The sequence below is a fragment of the Peromyscus californicus genome, unplaced genomic scaffold, assembly GCF_007827085.1.
Source record: "Peromyscus californicus insignis strain IS unplaced genomic scaffold, ASM782708v3 Scaffold_7__1_contigs__length_154581171, whole genome shotgun sequence".
NCBI classification, from domain to species: Eukaryota; Metazoa; Chordata; class Mammalia; order Rodentia; family Cricetidae; genus Peromyscus; species Peromyscus californicus.
Genome location: NW_026294595.1, coordinates 57,827,447 through 57,852,452, shown reverse-complemented (window position 1 = coordinate 57,852,452; position 25,006 = coordinate 57,827,447). Strand labels below are relative to the sequence as shown.

Below are 25,006 nucleotides of genomic sequence, written 5' to 3'. Positions count from 1 at the left end.
TTGTTGTTAATGGCCACTTGAGATTCAGATGTTAAAATTCAGTTTTTGTTTTTGCTCTTGAAGTGCTGTGGATTAAACTAAGGGCCTGTTACCTGTAAGCAAAGAACACTACTGAGTGACATCCCAATCCCACAGATGCTCGTTTTCTTAACCAGTTAAAAATAGTTTTGCTTGGGAATTTTACTGTTCTACTGTGGCCCTGCCATGTTGAACATGAACGTGAATAACTAACCCTGAAAGTCGGTGTGGGAGTTTTCTTGTTGTTTCCTTGCTTTTTTTATATTTTGTTTTGTTGTGGGTTGTTGTTTTTTTTTTGGGGGGGGGGGGCGCAGTCCTTATTTTTGAGGCCTTTTTTTACATGTATTAAAATAATGTTTTAAATTTCTTTTCAATTTTGATGTAGTACATATTCATGTAACTCCCATCACATTTGACCTAGAACATTCCCAGCATCTTTAAAATTTTACTGTGTATCTTTATGTGGAGTCTTCGTAGATCTTTCCAATGATTAATGTCCTGTCCCTGCAGTTGTACTTTCTGAAACTTTTTCATGCATGTGGGATCCCACTTTATAATCTTTAAGTTTTATTTCTTTCCAGTAGCATAGTGTTCTTGAGATTTATTTAATTGTACAGATCTGCATTTAATTCCTTTTTCTTCCTGAAAAATACTTCTGAAGTGTGGATGTACCAGTTTATCTGTCCACTTGTTGATGGAGCTGTGAGTTGTCTAACTAGATGGCTTTCGTATTACTGTTTTTTTTCTTCTCAGAATCTCTCTGTTTGCCCTGAAGATGAGTCAATTATCATGTCATCTTTTGTTAACACTATGACTTCCCTCAGTGTAAAACAAGGTAAGTAAGGGCATATTGTCTTTCAGTTAGAGACTTAATTTGATTATTAAACACAAAGAACTTTAATGGTTAAATTTTTTTATGTTTGATATATTTGATCTATTGCCTTTGTCTTAATTTAGTTATGTCAGAGCAAGGATTTCCAAATTGGGTTTCAGATGGTGTTCATAAAAAGTTTAAGAGTCATTTTGTAATGTTTATTACTTAGGAGAAAAGAGGCACCTGTAACAACCAGGTGACATGGGAGTGCTGAGTGTTGTGATGTGTGTGGCTCTGGCACCCTGTGACAACAGCGCATTGGTGTCAGGTATAGCGTGTTTATCTAAGTCAGGCATGCTGAGAACCTGCAGTTCCAGCTCTACACAGTGGGTTCCAGTGAGGCACTGATCAGGAGGCCAAGTAATAATAGTAATTCAAAGTCTGTACCAGTGACTTTATATATGTTGTCCCATTTAATCCACAACATTAAAAAAAAAATTACTACTTTTATTTGTCAGATTTGGAAACTCTGATTTTCCCTAAAGGGTTAAGAATTATTTATAAGTAAGAATAGTAATTAGAGGTTAGGAATGCCAATCTCAAAAAAGAAAACCTACACCAGCTGGCCATTGTTTTGAACATTCTGTTCCAATAGATTGATGTGCTTTGGTTTGTATTCTTTTTATAAAAAGGTGTCAAAAACCCTGAAAAGATCAGATCGATAACTGTATTTTAGTTCCATCAAGCTTTATGCTTAGTATGTAGTTAGGCACCTACTACAGTGTTGTGTAGTGATGCTTGGCTTGTGTGGCCTTACCTTATGGTAGGAGCTTTAGCGTGTTAACACTGGCCTGCTCTCTTAGGTTGGCATTGAAGCACAAGAAGACTCAGAGCTCTTCGATAGAAGCCTGCTTCTCACTTGGCACAGTTGCTGTCCTTTATAGGATTTAAGAAGTGTTGAAGTCTTAGCAACTAAATTAAAATTTGTTGGTTTCATTTTTTTACTTAGAAAATTCACTTACCATACAACATCCTAACTATTTTTCAGCGTATTGTACAGTTAGGTATTCATTGCCTAAGCACTAGTCTGCAGAGCTTTTTCATGTTGGAAAATTGGACTCTGGTACTTAAACTCCATTTTCCGCTCCTACAACCCATGGTAACGCTTCTACTTAGCATTTTTTTGTAAATTGCTCTACAACACTTCTTAGTGGAGCCATGTAGCTGTATTTTTGTGGTTGGCTGCTTTTGGTTTTTTTCCTTTTGAGAGGTGATTTTGTACGTTACTTTAGGCATCCTCCAACTCTTTACATAATCCTTCTGCCTCAGCCTCCCAAGTACCTGGGATTTCAGGTGTAAGCCACTGTACCTGGCTCTGACTCATTGAACATCAGTGTTCAACCATATGTAGAATTTCCTTCCTATATAAAACTAATAATCTTTTGTGGTTTCTATGATGTTTTATTAATTCATTCATTTTTAGCAAACACTTAAGATGTTTTCAGTATGGAGTATTTTGAATTACCCAGGTATGACAATGGGCATACAAATACCACTTTCATACTCTGTTTTTCTTTTGGTTATATACCCAGAAATTGAATTGTCTTAGCTTTTTGTGTTTGTTTGTTTTGGTTTTGTTGTTTTTGAGACAGGATCTCACTCTGGTTGTCCTGGTATTCACTGTGTAGACCAGAATGTCCTAGAACTCAGAGACATCTACCTGCCTCTGCCTCTGCCTCCCAGGTGCTAGGATTAAAGTCCTGTACCATTAACCCATGTGTGTTAGCTCTTAAAGTACAAAATATAATTAACGACTTGTAAAATGGTTAATTTGTTTTGTCCCCCTTTTTTCCTTACAGTTGAAGATGGGGAAGTATTTGATTTCAGAGGGATGAGATTAGATTGGTTTAGGTTACAGGTAAGAATAACTTGATTTTTATTGTTCTGTTTTGTTTAAATACATTATAGTTTTATAACTTTATGAATTTAGCTTACTAAAAAGATGTCTTTTATGTGATGAACCACAAACATGAAATATTTTATACATTATTAAACTTGTATAAATATATTTCTAACAAGCCAATGTAGAGGTTTTTAATAAAATAGGTTATAATTTTATGATATGCGTAAATTTATATCCCTAGCTCTCTTGATTATCCTGATTCAGATATTTAAATTTTAATGTGAAAGTGCAAAGTTTCTTTTGATAAAACACATTTATAGTGTAGCTATAAACTTTAAAAAAATGATCGATAACTTCTATGCTGTTCAGTACTTGGTATAAATAACACTTCCATTATAACACCAGAGCAGCTGCAGACAATACATAAATAGAGTTGTGATGTATTTCAATAAAGCTTTGTTTATAAAAATAGGCAACTGGTCTGTAGTCCCTGGTCTACCATCACCTGATCCATTGCCCCAAACTTATTTCTGAACTACAGAACTACATAGTTTTGGACTGCAGTAGGATCACTTCATATATAATTCTCGAGTATCCAGTTATCTTGTATACTGTAAATTAGCAGTAGTTGACTGTATTTTTTGTTAGTAATTACACAAAGAAGAAGAAGGTACCCTATTTTAAGAGTTTTATAATCTAACTATGGAGACAAGGCATACAAAATTTAAAAAAATAAAACAGTTGAAAATCTAGAAGACTGGGGCTGGAGAGGTGACTTAGCAGTTAAGAACACTGGCTCTTGCAGAGGACCTGGGTTTGATTCCCCAACACCCATACGATGGCTCACAGCTGTCTGTAACTGGGTCTAGGGGATTCGATGCTCTCATTGGCCTCTGGGCACTAGGCATACAAATGATGCACAGACATACATGCAGGCGGAATACCCATACACATTAAATAAATGAATAAATTAATTAATGGGTTTTTTTTTGTTTTTTTTTTTTTTGGTTTTTCGAGACAGGATTTCTCTGTGTAGCTTTGCGCCTTTCCTGGAACTCGCTTTGTAGACCAGGCTGGCCTCGAACTCACAGAGATCCGCCTGGCTCTGCCTCCCGAGTGCTGGGATTAAAGGCGTGCGCCACCACCGCCCGGCTTAATTAATGGTTTTTAAAGGATTGAATTAAGAGATACCACAGATATGACCGTTAGCTAATGACAGCATCGAGAGGGAGGAAGCTCAACTGGTAGTAATAACTTTTACACAGAGTTAGAAAGATGAGTGGAATTTAAATATGAAGAAGGTAGCTTGTGCAGAAGAAGGACAAAACTAAGTTAAGTACAAATGAACTCGGGAGTGTGAAGTTTTCTTGTGAGAAGGAAATACGGATGATAGTACTTCTGTCACTCACAGTTGATTCCAGGTTGAAGAACGAAAGTGGTCAGATAAGCAAGCGTGGCCAGGGGAGCTGAAGGGTTCTGCAAACACCAGCCTTGGGAGAATTGCGGTGTGTGCTTTGCCCTCACTGGAGTCCTACCCAGTTTTAATTCTGAGATTGTTATTTTTTATACATCATTTTCATGTTTCACTTTTTCCTACTCTTGGGAGTTCTTTATCTATGCATTTTTAGTCATTTTCTCTTACCAAAGGATCACATTCCCTTATCAGTTTAGTCCCTTAGGCACTTAGGCATCTTCAATTCCATTCCAAATGTCATCTTCCTGTCTTTCCTTTATTTGGATTGGATTGTCCTGTCTTAAAAATGGCATAGGGACACACTTCTTCCATTGTTATCAGAAGTATGTTTTCAGCCATTTCCCTTGGCACAGTTTCTTCTGAATCTATTTTCACAATGTTATTTACATTCTGAGCTTTTTTTGTTTTTGTTTTTGTTTTTCTTCTTTTTTTTTTTTTTTGGTTTTTTTTTCAAGACAGGGTTTCTCCGTGTAGCTTTGGTGCCTTTCCTGGATCTTGCTCTGTAGACCAGGCTGGCCTTGAACTCACAGTGATCCGCCTTGCTCTGCCTCCCAAGTGCTGTGATTAAAAGCTTGTGTCACCACCGCCTGGCAAATTCTGAGCTTTGTAAGTAGGCACTAGTTAATGGAAATCTTTATTAAAGTCATGGCTACAATTGACTCCCTTTAAAACAGATTAAAGGCAAATAAATACAATTAGGCTTTTTTTATGTAAGTATTTACATCAGAAAATTGACATGTTTGTTTCTTATTCTCTCCTTTGTAGTAAACAAAAACTAAAACATAAAGAACTACGTTTTCTCACTTGTTATTAGTGAATGGTAATGTTGTCTACCTGAAGGCCTCTTGCCATCGTAAGATTAAAGATTTTATTTTTCTCTTGCTTATAAAACAGAACTCAGTTTCCTGTCATTCCTTGATTGACAGGACATGGAAATCCAAGAGACCAAGTACTTGATTTTTCCAGCATGCATGTCAGCCTGTGTGCATCATTTTCTCCTTGTCTCTGAGTCCTACAAGAATAGGTTAGGGCTTTTCAGATGGATGCCTTGTGTGCAGCAGATTATGTTGCAGCTAAGGGATCCTGAGCTTGAGGAATTGTCTGTTCTCTTAACAGTACACATGCTGCTCATTGTTTCCATAAAAACTTGCCTCATCTTTCAAATTTGATTGCTGTACATCCATAGTGTGGGTCTTGAGTCTTTTTCATATTTAACAAATAGTAGGAGTACATGAGATTCATCAAGAAGTGCCCCCTAACAGCCAGAACTGTCATCAACATCTGGAATTCTGTTGCCTAGCACACACAGTCATTTCCTACAGTGAATTATTTGAGTGACTATCACTGTAGACGAAGCCATCGTAGCTGTCTGACACATTGCCAGCATGTTCTTCTAATAGGCTTCTGCCTCTGTGTTTGTCCTCTATCTATACCCAATTTCCTGCTCCTTCCATATGCAGCCAACTTTCTTAAATAAGAACTGGCCATTCAGTTCACCCAAGGTTTTGAATCCTTTTGCATGATACATAATCTGGTTGAATCTCATTCTTCACCACTTCTTTTGTTTTCATTCAAACTCTGGCCACTGTGACCTATATTTATCTGTAAGTGCCTCTCGTTACTCTCTGTTCTTTTTCAGTATCCATTATTCACAGACAGGACTCTAATATTTGATTTGGTATCCAAGTCATGGGGTTTCTTCCTCTACAACTTGCTTGAGGGTGTTAGTTAAGTCTTAACTTTCTTTGTCCAGTTCATTTTAATAGTTTACTTACTCGCATATGTTTGTAAAAGCCATCAAATTAGTTTAGTCTATTACATTGTCCAGTTTTGTGTATGTATGCAGATGGTTCGGGACAGGGCACACATGAAGGTCAAAAGGAAACACTTGGGAGTCAAGGGATTGAACTAGATTATTTGGCTCAGCCACAAACAGGCCCACCTGCTGAAACAGTTGTAGAAAATGATGTTACTGGTACAGTGTTTTTCAATAATGGACTTTTCCTCCATTTTATGATGGTAAGATTTGAGTCTCTCCCTAAACTACTCTTGTTTGTTGTTGACCTGCTACAGGCATACACTAGTGTCTCCAAAGCTTCACTTAGCCTTGCAGATCACCGAGAACTTGGAAAGATGATGAATACAATAATATTTCACACAAAAATGGTAGATTCCTTGGTGGAAATGTTGGTAGAAACATCAGATCTCTCCATATTTTGGTATGTCCTAATATTCTTTAAATCTGAACTGGTAATGTTTATTATCTGAAGCTGCTTGATTGTTTTTTGTTAGTACAATTCTTAAGATAGTTCAGTATTGGACTCTTAACCATAAGAGAATAATAGACTTTTATAAAAACTTTGTAACAAGCTGGCGGCTGGCTGGTGACTCACACCTTTAATCCCAGCACGCGGGAGGCAGAGGTAGACAGATCTCTTAAGTTCAAGGCCATCCTGGTCTACTGAGTGAGTTCCAGGACAGCCAGAGCTACACAGAGAAGCCCTGTCTCCTTTGTAACAAAAAGAAGCTTGTCAAATGGAGATTTTTATGTCTGGTTTTAGTTACTCTTAAGAGAAACTGTTCATGGTGTGAAATGTCTTTTTTCATTTCATTTGAAGATGTGAATCTCACGTTAAGGGCTCTTTCACATATTTATTCTGAGTGTAAATACATCGTGGATAAATCAAGGAGAGCAAATATTGGAACTGGTAACTTCGTGCCTATAGTGTTAGACAGTTGAGTCACAGGAATGTGCTGGCTGCTCCCTGCATTGTTAAGCACAGCCTCCTATTACACTTAGCACTGTCATTCACTCTTCTCTCCAGAAACTTTTTTTTTTTCCGGAGCTGAGGACCGAACCCAGGGCCTTGTGCTTGTTAGGCAAGCGCTCTACCACTGAGCTAAATCGCCAACCTCTTGAAACTTATTTCTTAAAGGGAGTTTATGTTATTGTCTCCGTTTTGGTCTAAAATATAAAATACTAAGTGTTTAAGAAATGTTGGAGTAAATGAGTGAACTAGGTCATGGTCAAACTCTAGTACTGTCACTCTGTAGCTGTGTGGTACTGACTCAGTTTCCTGCTTCTTGGCCTTTTAGAAGGGTGAATTAGAACACCATAATATGCCTCCTTACTTCTGAAGTGCTGAGATATCTAAATGGATAGTAGTAATGGTGTCAAGGGTTGCATAGGGATGATTATCAAAAGCTTTTTGATTTTAGCAGTTTGTTAGGATAGCTTTTATTACTAGGGCTGGAGAAGAAATCACCAGGAATGAAGGCCTGCTTCTCAAAGGAACACATCAGTCCATTCTGTTTGTGGGTCTAGAGCCCTGTATGTTAGTTACATTTACGAGAATTTTAAGATTATTTGGATGCCTCTATTACCATCTGACCCAAAGCCTATCCTAGAAAGAGGATGAATCATTTTTGTTTGGTTTATTTTTTAGCCCTTGAAAGGTTCCTGTTATAAAAGAATATAGTTAGAAACTTCTTCCTCCGTTTTTAGAGATAAAAGCACTTTGTATAATATTTAAATTTTGTTAATTGTCAGTCATATTTGGTTAACTTTATCCATATTTTAAAAATTGTTGGCATTATTTAGTTAGCAATATTTTTCCCAGGGATACTTAAAATAATAGTGGTCCTTATAATTGATAATTCCTTAGCTATGATAAAATTTGAAGATAGTTTTGAATGTGTGTATTCATATTCTATAGATATTGCAAATTACCTGTTGAAATTTTTGTTTAAAATGTTTTGATGTTATTGAAAGAGTATTACTCGGAATGAATTATTGATATGTGGAGGGTACTTTGGGGGGGATATTCTTAAGGGAATAAATGTGATCAGTTGGTACCCTTTATTCACTTGAGTTTAAATTAACCAGCCATTGGACACCTTATCATTTTTCTGTCTGCATGTAAGCTGTGAGTGTTGCTGTTTGATGCCTTCGCTGTCTCTCCTAACAGTTTTTACAGCCGTGCTTTTGAGAAGATGTTTCAGCAGTGCTTGGAGTTGCCCTCTCAGTCAAGATACTCAATAGCATTTCCTCTCCTCTGCACTCACTTCATGAGCTGCACACACGAGCTGTGTCCCGAAGAGGTAACTTCAGCACAGCGCTGTGGTTCGTTCACACAGGAAAGCTAGATCAGTGGGTAGCCAGCCAAATGGTTAAAAAGACTCAATTACTAAAGTTTTGTTCTCACCTAAGCCTCTTTATGTAGATCAGAAAAATACTTGAATAAATACATGATAAAACAGTGATCAGGAAGATGTACGATAGAGGTATGGCCACTAAGAATATACGTGGGTGAATAAACATTCATGTATGTCAGTCTTTTGCCTTTTAAAATAACTGATGTGACTGGTATTACTGTTTATAGATTCAATAATTCAATTGAATATTGAATTTAATAATTAAATTTCTATACTTTTCACCTTAACACTGAAAGGACTTGAAAATTGAATTTATGGATTACTGACTCATTAACATCATGGATATGTTAGACAAAGCTCAGGTTTGCTGACACTTGGGAGGCAGATATAAACACACAGCTCCTGAGGACAGCTAATCAGTAATTTTGGAGATCCTAAGTATCTGTCAAAAAATATGCTGGGTATCAAAAAGAAAGTTGTCGCTTGAAGAACTGAGTTTCAGTGGTCTGTTACACTGCATGGTGACACCGGGCATGGTAATCCCAGTGCTCAGGAGGCTGTGGCAGCAGGATGGCAAGTTCAAGGCTAACCTGAGCTACCTAGAGAGACCATCAGAAAAGAGTAATAATAATGACTATTTTAACTGGCTCAAAAGAGGAGAATTTTAAAATTCTTACTACAGAAATCAAGTAGGTGAAGTGATCGAATCTTTGTATGGTGTACACACAGATCATAATGTCAGGATGCTGGGAGTCCTTAGTGTGGTAGAGTGCTTGTTGGGTGTTCACAAGGCCCTGGGTTTATCCCCAGAATAAAAGAAAACATAAATAATAAAACATTACACTGTCTCTCCCATAGATGCACTTATGTTTGACAACCAGTAAGGAAATACAATGAAAAGATGTTTTCTCTGGTCTTTGAAAAAATTATTTTATAAGTATGGCAAGACTATACATTAAAATTGAATAATGTATGTCTTTGTAACTTAGTGTTTACTCTCTTTTCTTAGAACTGCAGAATATGTTGAAAAGAAACTTGAGGTAGCATATCTCTAGCTTGTGAGTATTCCATGGGAAGAGGACTTTAGAGATAGAGATGAGGCCACAGGAAGCTTTTTGGGAACTGAAAGAAAGACTTGTATGATATGTTAAGAGACCTAGCAGAGTCTGTTGGTCCAAGCCTATAATCTCCACTACTTCTGAGGTTGAGGCAGGGGGATTGCATGTTTAAGGCCAGGCTAGGCAACTTAATGAGATCCTGTCTCAAAGTAAAGAAGGCAAATGAAGGTTGGAGATGTAGTTTATTTGTAGAGTGCTTACCCAGTTAAACTGTACCTAGCTCTTGGTTCAAGCCTCAGTACCTCCCCCGGCAAATCCTCTGAGCTGCCACCCACACATACACATACAAACTGACCAGTATTGAATTATGTTTGGCTACAGTCCCTTTTGTTTGGATTCCTATTAAAGTTTAATAGGTCATTTAAAATAAAATTTAAGGTTGATAGATTCAAGAATGATTATTTTATGGGTCAGATATTTGTATGTTGTATAGCATTATTTCAACAACATAGACTTTTCTGTATGTTACATAAATATGGAAAACAGAGAAAGACATTTTTTCTTAATTTCTCTAAAATATCTCATGTATAGTGGAGAATTTATGCCTTCATATACTAAACATTCTAGTTTTTTGTTTGTTTGTTTTTGAGACAGTTTCTTTGTGGATCCCTGGCTCTCCTGGAACTCATTCCATAAAAACGGGCTGTTTTGAAGATTTTCAGTCAGCAATTTGTTTTGTTTTGTTTAGTTTTTAGTTTTTTGAGACAAGGTTTCTTTGTGTAGCCCTAGCTGTCCTGGAACTCGAACTCACGGTAGATCACATTGGCCTTGAACTCAAAGATTCACCTGCTTCTGCTGTGTTGGAATTAAAGGCATGTGCCACCACCATCCGGCTCTAATTATTTTTAACAAAATCTCACCAAACAGCTACAATCCACCAGAACTAAACAAATACAGACTTCTCTAGAGATAAGTAGGTTGTCTGTTACATATTTAGATAAAGCTCTATATACATACAAATGTGTTAACAATATCCTGAAATAAAGTACAGCATTCCCCCTGCTGTGTTCAAAGAATGCATGTTCAGTTTTGTTTTTCTTCCCTTCCCCATCCCCAGGAAGCAGGAAGAGAGGAGATAATTTCAGAAATTTTAAATATCTTATTTATTTTCCCAACTTGATTTTTAATACTTTTATTTATCTACTTGAGCTCTTGCTTATTTTATTACAGAACTATGTCAGAATTTATGTATAAGATGTAGATATTGAAGAGTTAAGATTAGAAAACTCCAACTTAAATATGCTCATGTACATTGTGTGCTTTATTTTTAGATACTGAATATCTAGATTTAGAACTTGGTGAATTTGAATGATGAAATACATAGTGTATTGTCTTTCTTTCTGAGATAGAGTCTCAGTCTTGTGATCCTTCTGCCTCAGTTTCCCAAGTGCTCGGATTACAAATGTGTGCTACCATGCCTGGCTAAAACATAGTTTTATGCTTTATAAATAGTGATCTTTGAAGATTTTGCTCAATCATAATTTTCTTACATTGTCAATGTTAGAAAATACATATTATTTTATGTGAACTGTGCAAACAGAATTGTAGTTTAATTTCTGTAGTAGAGAAAGCAATACACATATACTTCCCCACCCGTTACAGTTAGAATAGGACTTTAACTGAATTTTCAAGCTTATTTAAAGTGTTTTGTTCAGATGACTTTCTTGTGAACTGTGTTGTTTCCATCCTCTGCCTACCAGCGCCATCACATTGGAGACCGCAGTCTTTCCCTCTGTAATATGTTCCTGGATGAGATGGCCAAACAAGCTCGGAACCTCATCACTGATATTTGCACAGAACAGTGTACTCTTAGTGACCAGGTAATCATTTCTTTTTTTCAACAGATAGGAAATGTGTAAATGCAAAAAAATAAGTCATTAGATGTTAATTTACTTTCCTTTTTAAAATTTTCTGACTCTCAAAAAAGCTCAGTTATTGCCTCTTGTTGTAAACTCCAATAATCGAACTTCTTACATATGTAAAGTCTGTCCATGCCTGTTCTTTTTTCAAGACACCTGCATTGTCTACTTAATTTGATTTTTGTGATTTTAGTACTGGATTTCATTATTCTTTGATGACTGCAAAATGTTCTTTCAGTTCTCTTATATTTAGTGGTTGTGGTACATTTTCATAGATTTTTCTCATCGACTTCTACTCAGTGGTATAACTGTAAAGGAAAGCAACAAAACACTTGGCTGTTTCCCTTTGTTTCCTAGGTAACTAGTAAATTATTTTATACTATAGTGGGTTCCTGGAATACACCATGTTTGATAATTTTTTAATTCACTATATTTCTATACTGAAAGTCAGATTGGCTCATCTCTGGCCAGTGGCAACCTATAGAGTACCTGAGAGCCTTCTTGCTTTCTTGCAAGATAAGACCTGGGATAGCACATGCATCCGCACTTGCCTAGTATGTATAAGGGCCTCGGTTCAATCCCCAGTGCCAAAATAAACAAATGAGTTCATTTAAAAGTACCAACTTCATCTTGTGTACATTTTTACTTAGACAACTTCTCTTAGTTTTTTTCAGTGGGACGTATCAAGCTCCAATCTGGACATGAGGGTGCTTCCTGGTCTTATTTAGGTCTCATGAGACATATTCATTCATCATCACACACAGGGTCCATAATACCACCATTTCAAATTCAGGACTGCAGCATTGCTGTCTTCTCTTATTTTATATCTATGTCTTTTTTCTACATTGAGAATCTTGGTTTCTAGAATACAGAAGATGGAAAAATTTTAAGTTCCCATGATTAAAAATTTATTTCTTCAAACATGCACAGGACAGTTCCATAGTAATAATATTAATTTTTTTTACCACAAATATATAATTACTGACAAATTTACAGTTTTTTCCATATGTTCCTGACGCTAACCCTATTAGTGATGATGTAATGACATCAAGCTTATGAGTATTACATACTCCGCTCTTTCGATGTTAACTTTCATTCACTTTACCACTCTTACTTCTCTGAAAACGGGTTTGATGCTCCAGTTCTACTTCATGTTTATCTCTTTGGTGGTTTTATTTATGCATTTGTTGCTAGAGTTGACTTTCTATTTTCAGCAAGCTTTTGTTGATTCTTTTGGGAGGGTTTTGTTTTGTTTTTGGAGATTATAATATAATTACAATATTTCTCCGTTTTCTTTCCTCTCTTGAAACCCTCCTATATATCTCTCCTTCCTCTCTTTTAAATTCATGGCCTCTTCTTTCATTAATTGTTATTGCATGCAAACACATACACACACACTTACACATTCCTAACTATAACCTGCTCAGTCCATATGTTACTTATATGTATGTTTTCAGGGCTGACCAGCACTGGCACTGGACAACAAATGGTGTGTTCTCCACTGAGGAAGATAACTCCTCTCCCCTCCCAGTTTTCCTCGGTTTCCTATAGTTCTTTGTGTAGGGTTGAAGACTTGTGGGCTTTTCCCTGTCCACTTTGGCAGGTTCATTGGTGTCATCCTTGTTCAGCTCACATTTGGACAATCATGTTTGTAAGGCTTTTGGGGCATAGCTTCTGATGTTACTGGAGACACAGTCTCACAGGAAACTCTCTGATCCTCTCTCTAGCTCTTAAAATCTTTCTGCCCCTCTTTTGCAGTGTACTCTGAGTATTAGGTATAGGAGTGTTTTATAAATCTATCCACTGGGACTGGGCTCCACAAGTCTGCATTTTGGTTGTGGTTTTCTGTAGTGGTCTTCATGTGTTGAAAAGAGAAATTTCCTTGATGAGGGGTGAAGACGAAACCAATCTTTGGGACAGATGTTTATAGATTGTTGTTAGGGATTATGCTGGCTTAATAAATTAGTGTTGGAGATTCTCCTCCAGTATCCATGACTTCACTAGCACTGAGTAGTTATCTAGGTTTCCAATACTAGACATGGTATCACTCTTGTTGAGTGGGTCTTAAGTCCAATTGTCGAGCTGTTGGTTATCACCAAGGTATGTACGCCATGACTGCGCCTTTGGGGCTATCTCCTCTCCATGCTGGTTGGTGGTGTGGTTCATAGGTATCCTAGCTGGGTAGGACTGTTGGTTGCCTCCCCCCTCTGGAAGCTTGAATAACGCCCTTCTGGTATAGTCCTCAGGGGGTAACATTCAGGTTAGTTCCAGCTGAGGGTCCCGGGGTTGTTTCTTAAGTGTATGGTATCTTCAACAATATACCTTCCATCTCTGGGCAACCAAAGGGCAATAGCAATAGACTGTATGTTTTGAGAGTCTTTTGGACAGCCTCAGTTGTTGGTTTTTTTAAATTAAATTATGTCTCATTATTATCCTCTTTAAGATATTATGTAATGTATTTTTTAAACTTGTGTTTTTTGAGTCTGGTATTTATCTATGAAATTTTTTTGTTGTTATTGGGGTTTTTTTTGTTTTATTTTTATTTAATTTTATATCCTGGGTTTGGTTTTTCCTTGTACTTTGATTATCTATAGAAATAATCTTTTAAAAATTTATCAATCTTTTTACTTAACATCAGCCTTTGTGTGGAATTAAAACTTGGTATTATTTCTTACTTACTTTCTTATGCAGTTTATTGTCTTGGATTTGTGAAAGGAGTTATTAGCCAGATGGTTTTTCTTACTTTCACACACTTTGCTGTTCCCACTTGACCTTAACAAATATGGCTGCTTACTGTTCAGTGTTCCTCACATTGACCTATGTCCTCTCTTTCTTTTACCTCTTTAGTTCTTACCTTGTACAATTTGATTCTATTCCCAGAAGGTTCTGCTCAACATGGGGCACTGTCTTGGTAGAGCTTGGACTTGGATGTTGAGAGTTAGTGGGACTTGAAGTCCTTCAGGGCATTTGTATAGGGCCCTTTCTTTCTTTCTTTTTTCTTTTTTTTTTTTTTTTCCAGAGCTGAGGACCAAACCCAGGGCCTCGTGCTGAGCTAAATCCCCAACTCCAATAGGGCCCTTTTCTTAGGGTCTCCGATTCCCTATTTGCTCTGTCTGTTCCCGAGGGGACACTGAGCTTCAGATTCCTGCTAAGTTTATTGGGGTGGAATTTTGGATGTTAGAGATTTGATTTTACGGTCAGGATTGTTGATAGGTTTGGGTTTGTACTGCAGCAGGTTGTTTGTGAATTAGACTTAACATCTGGTTTTTAATTCGTAACAATGACGAATTCCTTAAACATTTCATTTTTCCTCTTTTTTAAAAGAAGATACTCCATGACAACATACGTTTCTCCTCACACATTCCCATGTCTTTAGTTAGTTACTCACATCTCTAAGGACTAAATTGCTTTCAGGCCATCGCTGGCCAGCAGAGAGGTGTGAGCCACATGTGTAGTTTAAATGTTTCTAGTAACCATGTTAAAAATATAAAAAAAGAAACAAGGAAAGCTAATTAGTATTACTTATTGCGATATATCTAAATTTTTCATCATTTCAGCATCTAATCATAAAATGTTTTATACTTTGTTCTAAATTTTTTAAATCTGATGTTTTTTTTACTTATTGGACATTAATTGGATAGGTACGTTTTGAGTATACAAGTGGCATAAGGCAACTCTGCTGTATAGTACAGCCCTCATCCACCTTCTCATTTCTTTTTGCTTGATGCTGTCTATCAAACTAAATTATTACTAGTTGGACTTGAGTTTTGTAATAGTGGTATTAGCATTGTACTAGGTAGAAACCTTTTTTCCCCCTCTCTTTATATATATATCTAGATTACTAAATCTTTCTCAAATCTGGATTTTTTTTTTTGTATCTGTCTTGTCTTAATTTTATACCCTTTCTCCACAGCTTGTTTGGTTGTCTTTGTTTAAAATGTTTCTTCAGTCAGTGTTAGAATTAGCCTTAGGAAATATCCTTTCATACTGTGGCTCCATTTGTAAAAACTGCCCCTGTGTTCAGAATTGCTTGCAATGTAAAACCTCACCTCTGGCTTCATTCTCAGGACTCTCTTGACAGCTGAAACTAGTACTTTATTTTGCACTTTATGCCCACTACATAGTATGCCCACTAGATCCGGAACAGAGTTTGTTTCTTTTTTATAGGCCATTCATATAATTGTAGTGACTGTTATATCTCTCACCCCATACTTGCCTTGTATGTTTTTATTTGTCTTCTGAATAATAACTTGATACTTTAATAGGTTTCTACTTTTTTTCCATACTCTGTAGGCCTTGTGAGCTAGATACTCCCTACATTTCTGTCCTGCTTGCTTGTTCAGACTCAGCTAAGGTGTCCTGCATTCGTTTATACATTCTGATCAATTGGTGCAACAGTATAATGTCATTCTTACTCCATTTCAGTTACTGCCTAAGCATTGTGCCAAAACCATCAGTCAGGCGGTGAACAAGAAGTCAAAGAAACAGACTGGCAAGAAAGGGGAGCCTGAAAGGGAAAAACCGGGGGTTGAGAGCATGAGGAAAAACCGGCTGGTCGTGACCAAGTAAGCCTTCTGTGCTTATTGTATCTCTTTGTTTTGGTAGATTCTTTCCCTGTGGTATTAGAACTGAGACACTGGTAGGAACTAAATAGATTTTCTTTTCTAGCCCTTACCAAGGAAAAAATTATAAATTTGATTAGCTGTTAGTACTTTATTCTAAAATGTAGATTTTCTTTCTTTCTTTCTTTCTTTTTTTTTTTTTTTAAGACAGGGTTTCTCAGTGTAACAGCCCTAGCTGCCTTGGAACTTATTTTGTAGACCAGGGTGGCCTCAAACTCACAGAGATCCACCTGCCTCAGTCTCCCAAGTGCTGGCATTAAAGGCGGGCACCACCATCACCTGGCCTAAAATGTAGATTTTTGAAGATACTTTTGCTGTTATTGTGACAAAATACCCAAGAGAAGCAATTTAGGAAGGAAAAAGTTTGTTTTCGCTTATGGTTTGAGGGTGCAGTCCATCCTGGTGGAGGAGGTACAGAGGCTGGCGCTTGAGCCTTGGTCACATGTACTACAGCCAGGAAGCAGGGAGAGGAGTGCTTGGTGTTCAGCTTCCTTTTGAGTTTTTGATCCCTGCGGCCCCAGCCCATGGAATGCCACTGCTCACAGTTAGGGTGGCTCCTCCTCCCACCTCTGTTAACTCCATCTAGAAACTCCTCACAGACAACCCCATGGGTTTATTTCCTAGGTGACTCTCGATCTGTCAAGATGACAGTCAGTATTAATTCTCACATATATAAGAGATGGTATTTGTCTTGATGGACTGAACACTAAGGTCAAGAATCTGTCTCAGACTTTCTGAGTAGCAGTAGAAATGATCTTAATCCTTAACTTAAGTCAGGTAACTGAGACTTTTAGCATTTGGCGATACATTATAATGTATCTGATACCATCGTTTGAAAACACTGGATCATTTGTTAAGTTTTTGATTGTTGGGAAGGAAAGCATATGTGGTCAGTAATTGGGTGAATGTTTTTTACTAGAATGTTCTACTTGTTCCTAAGATGAGCAAGCCATTGCCACTTTATAAATTGCTCCATCTCCCATAACAGATCAGCACCGTCAGGAGGAGGTTATGCTGTTGAGTGCAGAAAAAGCACCTCTTCCTGTGGTTGCTCAGTATATTCATTATTAGCTGAATGTAGAGAGTGCGAATTTTTTAAACATTGCCTACTTGAGTTAAACCTAAACATTTTGAGCTTTCAGTTTAAGAATAAATAGAAAAATCAAATTCTGCAGTATTCTCTGTAAGTCTTGCTATTTTTATAAAATGAATTAGGAATTGCTTATGATGAAGTATCATTTTAATTAATATTTATTACTGTTTTTTAGCCTTGATAAGTTGCACACTGCACTTTCGGAGTTATGCTTCTCCATAAATTATGTTCCAAACATGGTAGTGTGGGAGCACACCTTCACGCCGCGCGAGTATTTGACTTCTCACCTGGAAATACGCTTCACTAAGTAAGAGAGCACACAGACTGCTGTCATTGCTTCAGTTTAATGAGCTGTTTTCATTGTCTAGTACCCATCTGATACTAGCTTTTATTAGACAAAGTGAGGTGAACTGGTGCAGTACAAATAGCAGTGCAGTGGACTGAGAATCATGTAGAACAGTGAACTGAGACTTCCCGGGCAGCAGGTTCCTCTGCCACACTTATCACCAGTTACTGACACTGCTAACGTCAGTAAGTTTCTTCCGGAGTTTCAGTTGTCTTACACAGACAGTAGGTGATTTGCCGATCTATCTTCAGGCTTATGGAGGACAAGTGAGTAAGACTGGGAGGTTACTAGGCTGCAGTCAGTAAAGAAAGAGCAGAGAAGGAATATGAAAAGATGCAAGCATTGACTGTCATTAGTGTCTAGTACTGCTTGTCTGTGCACACCAAGCTGTCAGTTCTGAGTAGAGTTTTCCAGGTATTTGACTAATACTGCATAGAGTAGTAAAAAGTCCTTTCAGTTCTATGAATGTACTTCAAACTTCTTAAAGTTAATTATTAAGGAAGTGTTTATCACTTAATAATTTATAATCTCGAAAGTCTTAGTATCTGAAAATTTTGCCAAAGGATTTTCAAAGTTTTGTTGTCATTAATGAGTAATAGTTCTATTGCTATATGCTTAACATTGTGGTAAGGAAATAGTATAATGCTTAAAACTTCAATTGGTGTGGCAAGAATACTGCAACAAGAGAACAGCATGGGACTATATAAAAACAGGATTAAATTGAGTATTGAACCATTATTTGTCTAGAGAAGCAGCTGGTGTTGAGAACTGCCTTTTGTTCCCTTTATCAAATCAGATACACATACTGACAGTAAAACTCTAGTATTTAGACCCAAGGGGCATTATACCTGGTACTTAACATTCTCAGCTGGGTGGATTGCAGACTCCTGAGTAGAATCGGAGACTCAATTTTCAGACCCTGTGTTTTCTTTCTATAAATAGTTTGGTTTGTAATCTGTGGACATACAAATGTTTTCTTTTTCCTGAACCTCTGTGTAGTGGTCAGGATCAAAACAAGGGAGCAACTTGCTTTGTGTTTGTTTTGTTTTGTTTGTTTAGTTTTAGTCTTAGTACTTAGGTGCTGTATACCAAGAATAGCAGTTTTCATCTTGAGTTGACTTGTCTGGGTGTAGTCCTAGCCATGGCTTTGTTTTGTCTGCTGTCTCAAAAATGGATCTTTACAAATACAAGTCTAAAATGTTGGCACATCAGATGCTTAAGGGGGCTTCTTAAAAAAGAGAGTAGGGGCTGGCAGCATGGCTCAGTAGGTACAGGTGTTTGCTGCCAAGCAAGCAGACACAAGGCAGTAGAGAACTGACTACAGCATTGTGTTCTTACTTCCACATGTGTAACATGGCATGTATGAGCACGCGCACGCGCGCGCGCGCGCGCGCACACACACACACACACACCACACACACACACACACACCACACACACACACACACACACCACACACACACACACACACACACACACTCACACCTATGTAAATAAATGTAATTTAAATTTTAAAAAAAATTTAAGGGAATAGGAGAGACTAATGCAGAAAAAGACCACTTAGAGAAGTGTCTTAGGGTTTCTATTGCTGTGAAGAGACACCATGACCACAGCAACTCGTATAAAGGAAAAACATTTAGTTGCGGTGGCTTACATTTTCAGAGGTTTAGTCCATTATCATGGTATATGACATGGTGGCATGCACGCAGACATGGTTCTGGAGAAGGAGCTGAAAGTCTTACATCTTTACCTGTAGACAACAGGACGTAGTCTGTCTTTTTGGGCGTAGCTTCAGCATATATGAGACCTCAAAGCCCACCTCCACAGTGACACACTTTCTCCAACAAGGCCACACCTCCTAATAGTGTCACTCCCTATGATCTTATGGGGGCAAAAACATTCAAGCTACCAAAAGAACTATTTTCAGATTGGTGTTTCTTTTTAGCTTATATGTACAAGGGGAATAAAAATGAGTTTTAATGTGCTGTTTCGTTGTCATCTTGTTTTAACTGATTTGCAGTTTGTTGAAAATTAACATTAAATCAGGCAGACATTTATGGATAAGTGCTCATTCATGTTGTCAGCTTTAGGTACAAGACGTATACCTCCATAAATGCTTAGTTAAACTATTTCTGTAGTTATATGTTTACATTTCTTCTTAGGTGTTTGGAAACTTTGTTCATTCTAGACAGACCACCTCCAAACAGTAACTTTTTTTAGTTTACTTATGTTTTGAACCTTATTTTTTTTGTTTATGAAATGTTAGTGATGATAACTATATAGTCATGTTATTAAATATTGAGATTGTAGTTCATTCTCATAAAATACAAAAGGTTCAAGCAGCAGTGCCATGCAAATTTAAGCTATTGGTTAAATAGCTCATCATCCTTGCTATATTAATGTAGTTTTTAAAGTCCTTTTTATGTTTAATCATTGTCATTAATTTACATTCTCAGAATGTTTTTTAATTATTTGTATTCCCACTTTATTATTTTTAGCTTATTAAGGTAATGACAGTAATAATTTCATGGCTTTATTTTAAAAATCTTTAAAAATTTTATTGCTTATGTGATATTAGATGTTAGCAGATTGCATAGATTGTTTACATAAGTGGGAAAATCTTACTTCTTTTATTATCCCCAGATCAATTGTTGGAATGACTATGTATAATCAAGCTACACAGGAAATTGCAAAACCATCAGAGCTTCTAACAAGTGTAAGAGCGTACATGACTGTACTCCAGTCCATAGAGAACTATGTGCAGATCGATATCACCAGAGTATTTAATAATGTTCTTCTTCAGCAAACCCAGCACTTAGACAGTCATGGAGAGCCAACCATTACAAGTCTGTACACAAATTGGTAAGGAACACATTTAGAAATTTTGAATGATGGAAAGTTTTGTTTTGTAATGAACTCCTTAGGAAAATCATTTTATGATGAAGTGCTTATATATAAAATGTATGTGTACTGTGTGTATGACTGGTGCCCTCAGAGGCTAGATGATATGATCCCCTGGAACTGGAGTCACAGCTGGTTGTGTCCCAGCACATGGGTGCTATGAACCAAACCCGGGTCTTCTTGGAGAGCAACCAGTGCTCTTACCCTCTGAGCCATGTCTCCAACATCATGTCCTCATATATTTTATCAGTTGACTTGACACTTACATATAAGGATGCATTCCATAATAAATTTTGAACAAACCTTTTCTTCTGATTACAAATTTACTTTTCTCTTTAGGTACTTAGAAACTTTACTAAGACAAGTCAGCAATGGCCATATAGCTTACTTTCCTGCAATGAAAGCGTTTGTGAATTTACCCACAGAAAATGAATTAACATTCAATGCAGAGGAATATTCTGACATATCAGGTGAATATTACATACTAATGAAGAAAACCTGATTGTTTTACATAACTTGATTTGGCTTGGTTGTTTTGGCTATTAATATTTAGTTTGTAAGATGGGGTAGTGCAGTATGTCAGTGTTTCTTAATATATTTGCTCTGTCAAGAAACTGAAATTAATTCATTTCCTTTCAGAAATGAGATCATTATCAGAGCTCCTAGGCCCATATGGGATGAAGTTCCTAAGTGAGAGTCTTATGTGGCATATTTCATCACAAGTTGCTGAACTTAAGGTACATCAGCCCATCTTGCTGTCCTTGTTTGCAGTGTTGGGTTTTGAACCTATGAACTCACATGTGTTGGCCAGTGCTCTACCACTGTGCTACATCTCCAACCCTTTTCTCATTTTTTATTTTGAAACAGAGTCTTAGTAAATTTCCCAGGCAGGCCTCAAACCTCCTTTACCAGCCTCCCAAATAGCTAGTATTCTAAATGTAGGCTGCCAAACCTGGCTTTATTCACCTTTTAAACATTAATTCTTGTAAAAACATTTCAAGAATGTGAGAAAACCTAGAATTTTAAATTAACCTAACATGAGAGTACCAATATGTAAATAAAATTAAAGACTCTGAATGGTATTTTGGCTTAGTTACACTCGAGAAAGCAAGAGACCTAAAAAGGTGAATTAACTTTCAAAAGGGACTGAGTTCAGGTTTCTCAGTATTCTTAGTCAAGCCTTAATTCTGTTGTATAATGATGCTTTTATTTGATTATGTTGAAAATTCTAGCCCAAGTTATTTGTTCAGTTTATCATTTGAGTATATTGTTTTCCACATTTCCACAGCTTGTGACATGAGCATTATTAGGTTATTGGGCATGTTAGAGATTGAATGCAAGGCCTCTCACATGGTAGGCATATGCTCTACCACTAGCCACATACGTGGTATTTTAGTTAGGATTACTAAAATGCAATGGTGAAACATCATGAACCAAAGCAAGTTGGGGAGGGAAGAGTTTATTTGGTTTACACTTCCATATCATAGTCTATCACTGAAGGAAATCAAGATAAGAACTCAAGCAGGGCAGGAACCTGGAGGCAGGAGCTGATGCAGAGTCCATGGAGGGGTGCGCCTTTCTGGCTTGTTTCCCATGCCTTGTTCAGCCTGTTTTCTTTTTTCTTTTTGTTTGTTTTTCGAGACAGGGTTTCTCTGTGTAGTTTTGGTGCCTGTCCTGGATCTCGCTCTGTAGACCAGGATGGCCTTGAACTCACAGTGATCTGCCTGGCTCTGCCTCCCAAGTGCTAAGATTAAAGGCGTGTGCCGCCATCATCACCACCACCACCACCCGGCTTCAACCTGTTTTCTTTTAGAACCCAGGAGCACCAGCTCACGGATGGCACCACCCACAATTGGCTGGGTCTTCCTCCATCTATCACTAATTAAGAAAATTCTGTACAGCCAGATGTTATGGAAACATTTTCTGAATTGAGGTTCCTTCTTTTCAGATGACCCTAGCTTATATCAAGTTGACATAAAACTAGTCAGCACACCTAGCTTCGTGTGTTTTCTTTTATCTTAAATCCTTTAAGCTAGGTGAAAAATGTCTTTGGGCTACATAGTGTTCAAATAAAAATATTAAAGGCAGCAACATTTTAAATTACCATTTTTTATCATTTTAGGAATATATCAGTGCTAATATAGTGCTAAGATGAACTATATCAAATAAGTACATATATATATATTTATAAAATGACTGTAGGTCTTGAGAGAATTTGAATTTGGGTCACTAAAACTTTTAGAACTTACCAGACAAAAAAGGTATGTTTTAAAATACTGTTGTGTATATAAGCATATGATGGTCCTTATTCTTGCTACTTATCTCTGCTGAATTTTCCTGACCTCTTCTTGAATTGGAAAAATATTAATCTTATGTAAACAATTTGAGATTCCTTTATTAAAACAAAACTGTATAGTACAGAACATCTGGACTTCATGGATTTCGTTTTTTACTTTCCAATTGTAACTCACAAGCAAGTTCTTGTGTCATTATCACAAAGGTCTGTGCCTGACTTGGCTCACTCTTCTTTTTTAAAGAAACTTGTGGTGGAGAATGTTGATGTGCTAACACAAATGAGGACCAGCTTTGACAAGCCAGACCAGATGGCTGCACTCTTTAAAAGATTGTCATGTGAGTAACTCATGGTCCTTTTTATAAACAGTTTAAAGATTTAACATGAAATATTTAATTTCTAGCCAAAATTTGTAACATAAATGCAACCCGCAAATTATGCAAAGTGTTCATTAGCATATGAAGAGAACTAGAAAAAAGGTACAGTCAATGGAACTTTTCAGTATATATCTACTTCAGTTTTGTTTTTTTTGTTTTTTTCTGGGGTGGGGGAGGCAGAGTCTTAACACAGATTGGCCTTAAAATTCACAAAGGTCTGCGTGCCTCTGCTTTCTGCGTTGCTGGGATTAAAGACATGTACCACCACACTAGCTTTACTCCAGAAATGCTTGACTGTACTTTTAGTATGTGTTGATTATTAGCAAACATTGCTATTAATAAGTTCTTGAACCTATTAAATTTAATACAGTAAGTGTACATTAAGTAGACGACAAGATAATTAACTTGGGAGTCTATAACGTCCTAAAAGTCAGCTTCCCTGAAATGTGCAGACATGGAGTGAAGGCTGTGGAGGACACTGACAGGTGTCATGTCTCTGCAACCGTGGCCGTAGTCAGCATTCTGTCATCTCCACAGCCCGTCTCTCTGTTGTCTTCCTCCTCCCCCTGCCCCCGCACAGCCATTCCTGCCCCCATAGATTAGATTCCTGTCTGGCTTCTTTCACATAGTGTGTTTCTTGGATTCACCTGTCTGTGTTGTCCACTCAGGTAATAATTTGTTCCCTTTTTTTTTTTTTTTTTTTTTTTTGCTAATTAGTATTGTATGGCATGAAAACCCTGAGCTTGTCATTTACAGCTTAAAATTTTCTTTAAATATCTAGTTGAAATTGGTGGTCAGACATACTTTATTTATAATGGTAAAGGTTTTCCCAGCACTAAAATTTAAGAAATCCAAAATAAAATTTATTTGTATTAGACAAAGGCAGAATGAGTTTATTACTCTCCAGAAATCTCACCAAAATTCCCAGGTTCCTGGGGGGTAGGGTGGGGGACTCAGTGATAGTGCACATGCTTAACAAATGCAAGGCCATGGCTTCTGTTCTAGCATTAATATATCTGAAACAGTATCAGTAATCTGAAACAATTAAAGCCTGCATCTGATGAACTTACCACCTGACATTTTCCTTTCAGATGCTTAGACAATCACTTTATTGCCTGTCTTCTGCTTTAAAACGCCAGCTAATTAAATGAGCATAGTGCTACAGAACACTGGAGATGGTCTTGTAGAGCACAACAGTAGTTTCCAGGACTTAGAAAGGAAGCAGCAAGGGAGTTTGGGGGATGATGGAGCTGTTTGCCATAGAAGCGATGTTGGTAACAAATACGTGATAATTTCATAGAACTGGACACCGGGAGTGGGGAGTGAAGCTGAGTTTATCATGTGGTTGTTTTAAAAAGAAAAGAGATCAACTTAACAGTCTTACAAGGGAAAAGTAGAAGTAAATGGAAATTTTTTTATGTTGTATTTTTTTATTTTATAATTTAATTTAATTTTACATATCAGCCACGGATTCCCTTATAAATGGAAATTTTTTTTTTTTTTTTTGGTTTTTCGAGACAGGGTTTCTCTGTGTAGCTTTGCGCCTTTCCTGGGACTCACTTGGTAGCCCAGGCTGGCCTCGAACTCACAGAGATCCGCCGGCCTCTGCCTCCCGAGTGCTGGGATTAAAGGCGTGCGCCACCACCGCCCGGCTATAAATGGAAAATTTTTAACCTTTAATTTTTATTATTATTTTTGCTGTCTCTGTGTTTTCTTTATTCTCCTTCATTGTTTTTGTTTCTCTCAGTTTTGGAGTCAGCTGATTGTGACCACCCTCCCAATCTTACTATACTTAACTTTCCTAGTAATAAGCAGTTTTTTATTGGATGTTGTCATTTGAAGCAACTAATACACTGAGCTGTTTAATACCCTGCTCCGTAAGTCTACCTGTGCAGTTGAAACAAAATGGAACATATTTAAGTTTCAAAGGGAATTTGCAGACTTATAAAATAAAATTTATTGTCCCCTATTGAGATTCTATATGATTGAATTTTATGTATAGTAAGACTTGGGGATTTGGTAAAACTAAAATT

General features: G+C 37.1%; 1 protein-coding gene across 4 annotated transcripts in view; it reads left to right on the top strand.

Annotated features, from left to right (window-relative positions):
• Nckap1 (NCK associated protein 1) overlaps positions 1–25,006 on the top strand; it is an 81,272-nt gene that overhangs the window by 42,295 nt on the left and 13,971 nt on the right. For all 4 annotated transcript variants that reach the window (XM_052723848.1, XM_052723847.1, XM_052723846.1 and 1 more), the window contains 11 exons: positions 772–853; positions 2,692–2,750; positions 6,283–6,428; positions 8,178–8,310; positions 11,183–11,302; positions 15,767–15,906; positions 17,232–17,363; positions 20,046–20,264; positions 20,643–20,773; positions 20,943–21,040; positions 22,841–22,934. In XM_052723848.1, coding sequence (XP_052579808.1) covers positions 772–853; positions 2,692–2,750; positions 6,283–6,428; positions 8,178–8,310; positions 11,183–11,302; positions 15,767–15,906; positions 17,232–17,363; positions 20,046–20,264; positions 20,643–20,773; positions 20,943–21,040; positions 22,841–22,934 — 1,354 coding nt within the window. The remainder of the gene's footprint in view (positions 1–771; positions 854–2,691; positions 2,751–6,282; positions 6,429–8,177; positions 8,311–11,182; positions 11,303–15,766; positions 15,907–17,231; positions 17,364–20,045; positions 20,265–20,642; positions 20,774–20,942; positions 21,041–22,840; positions 22,935–25,006) is intronic.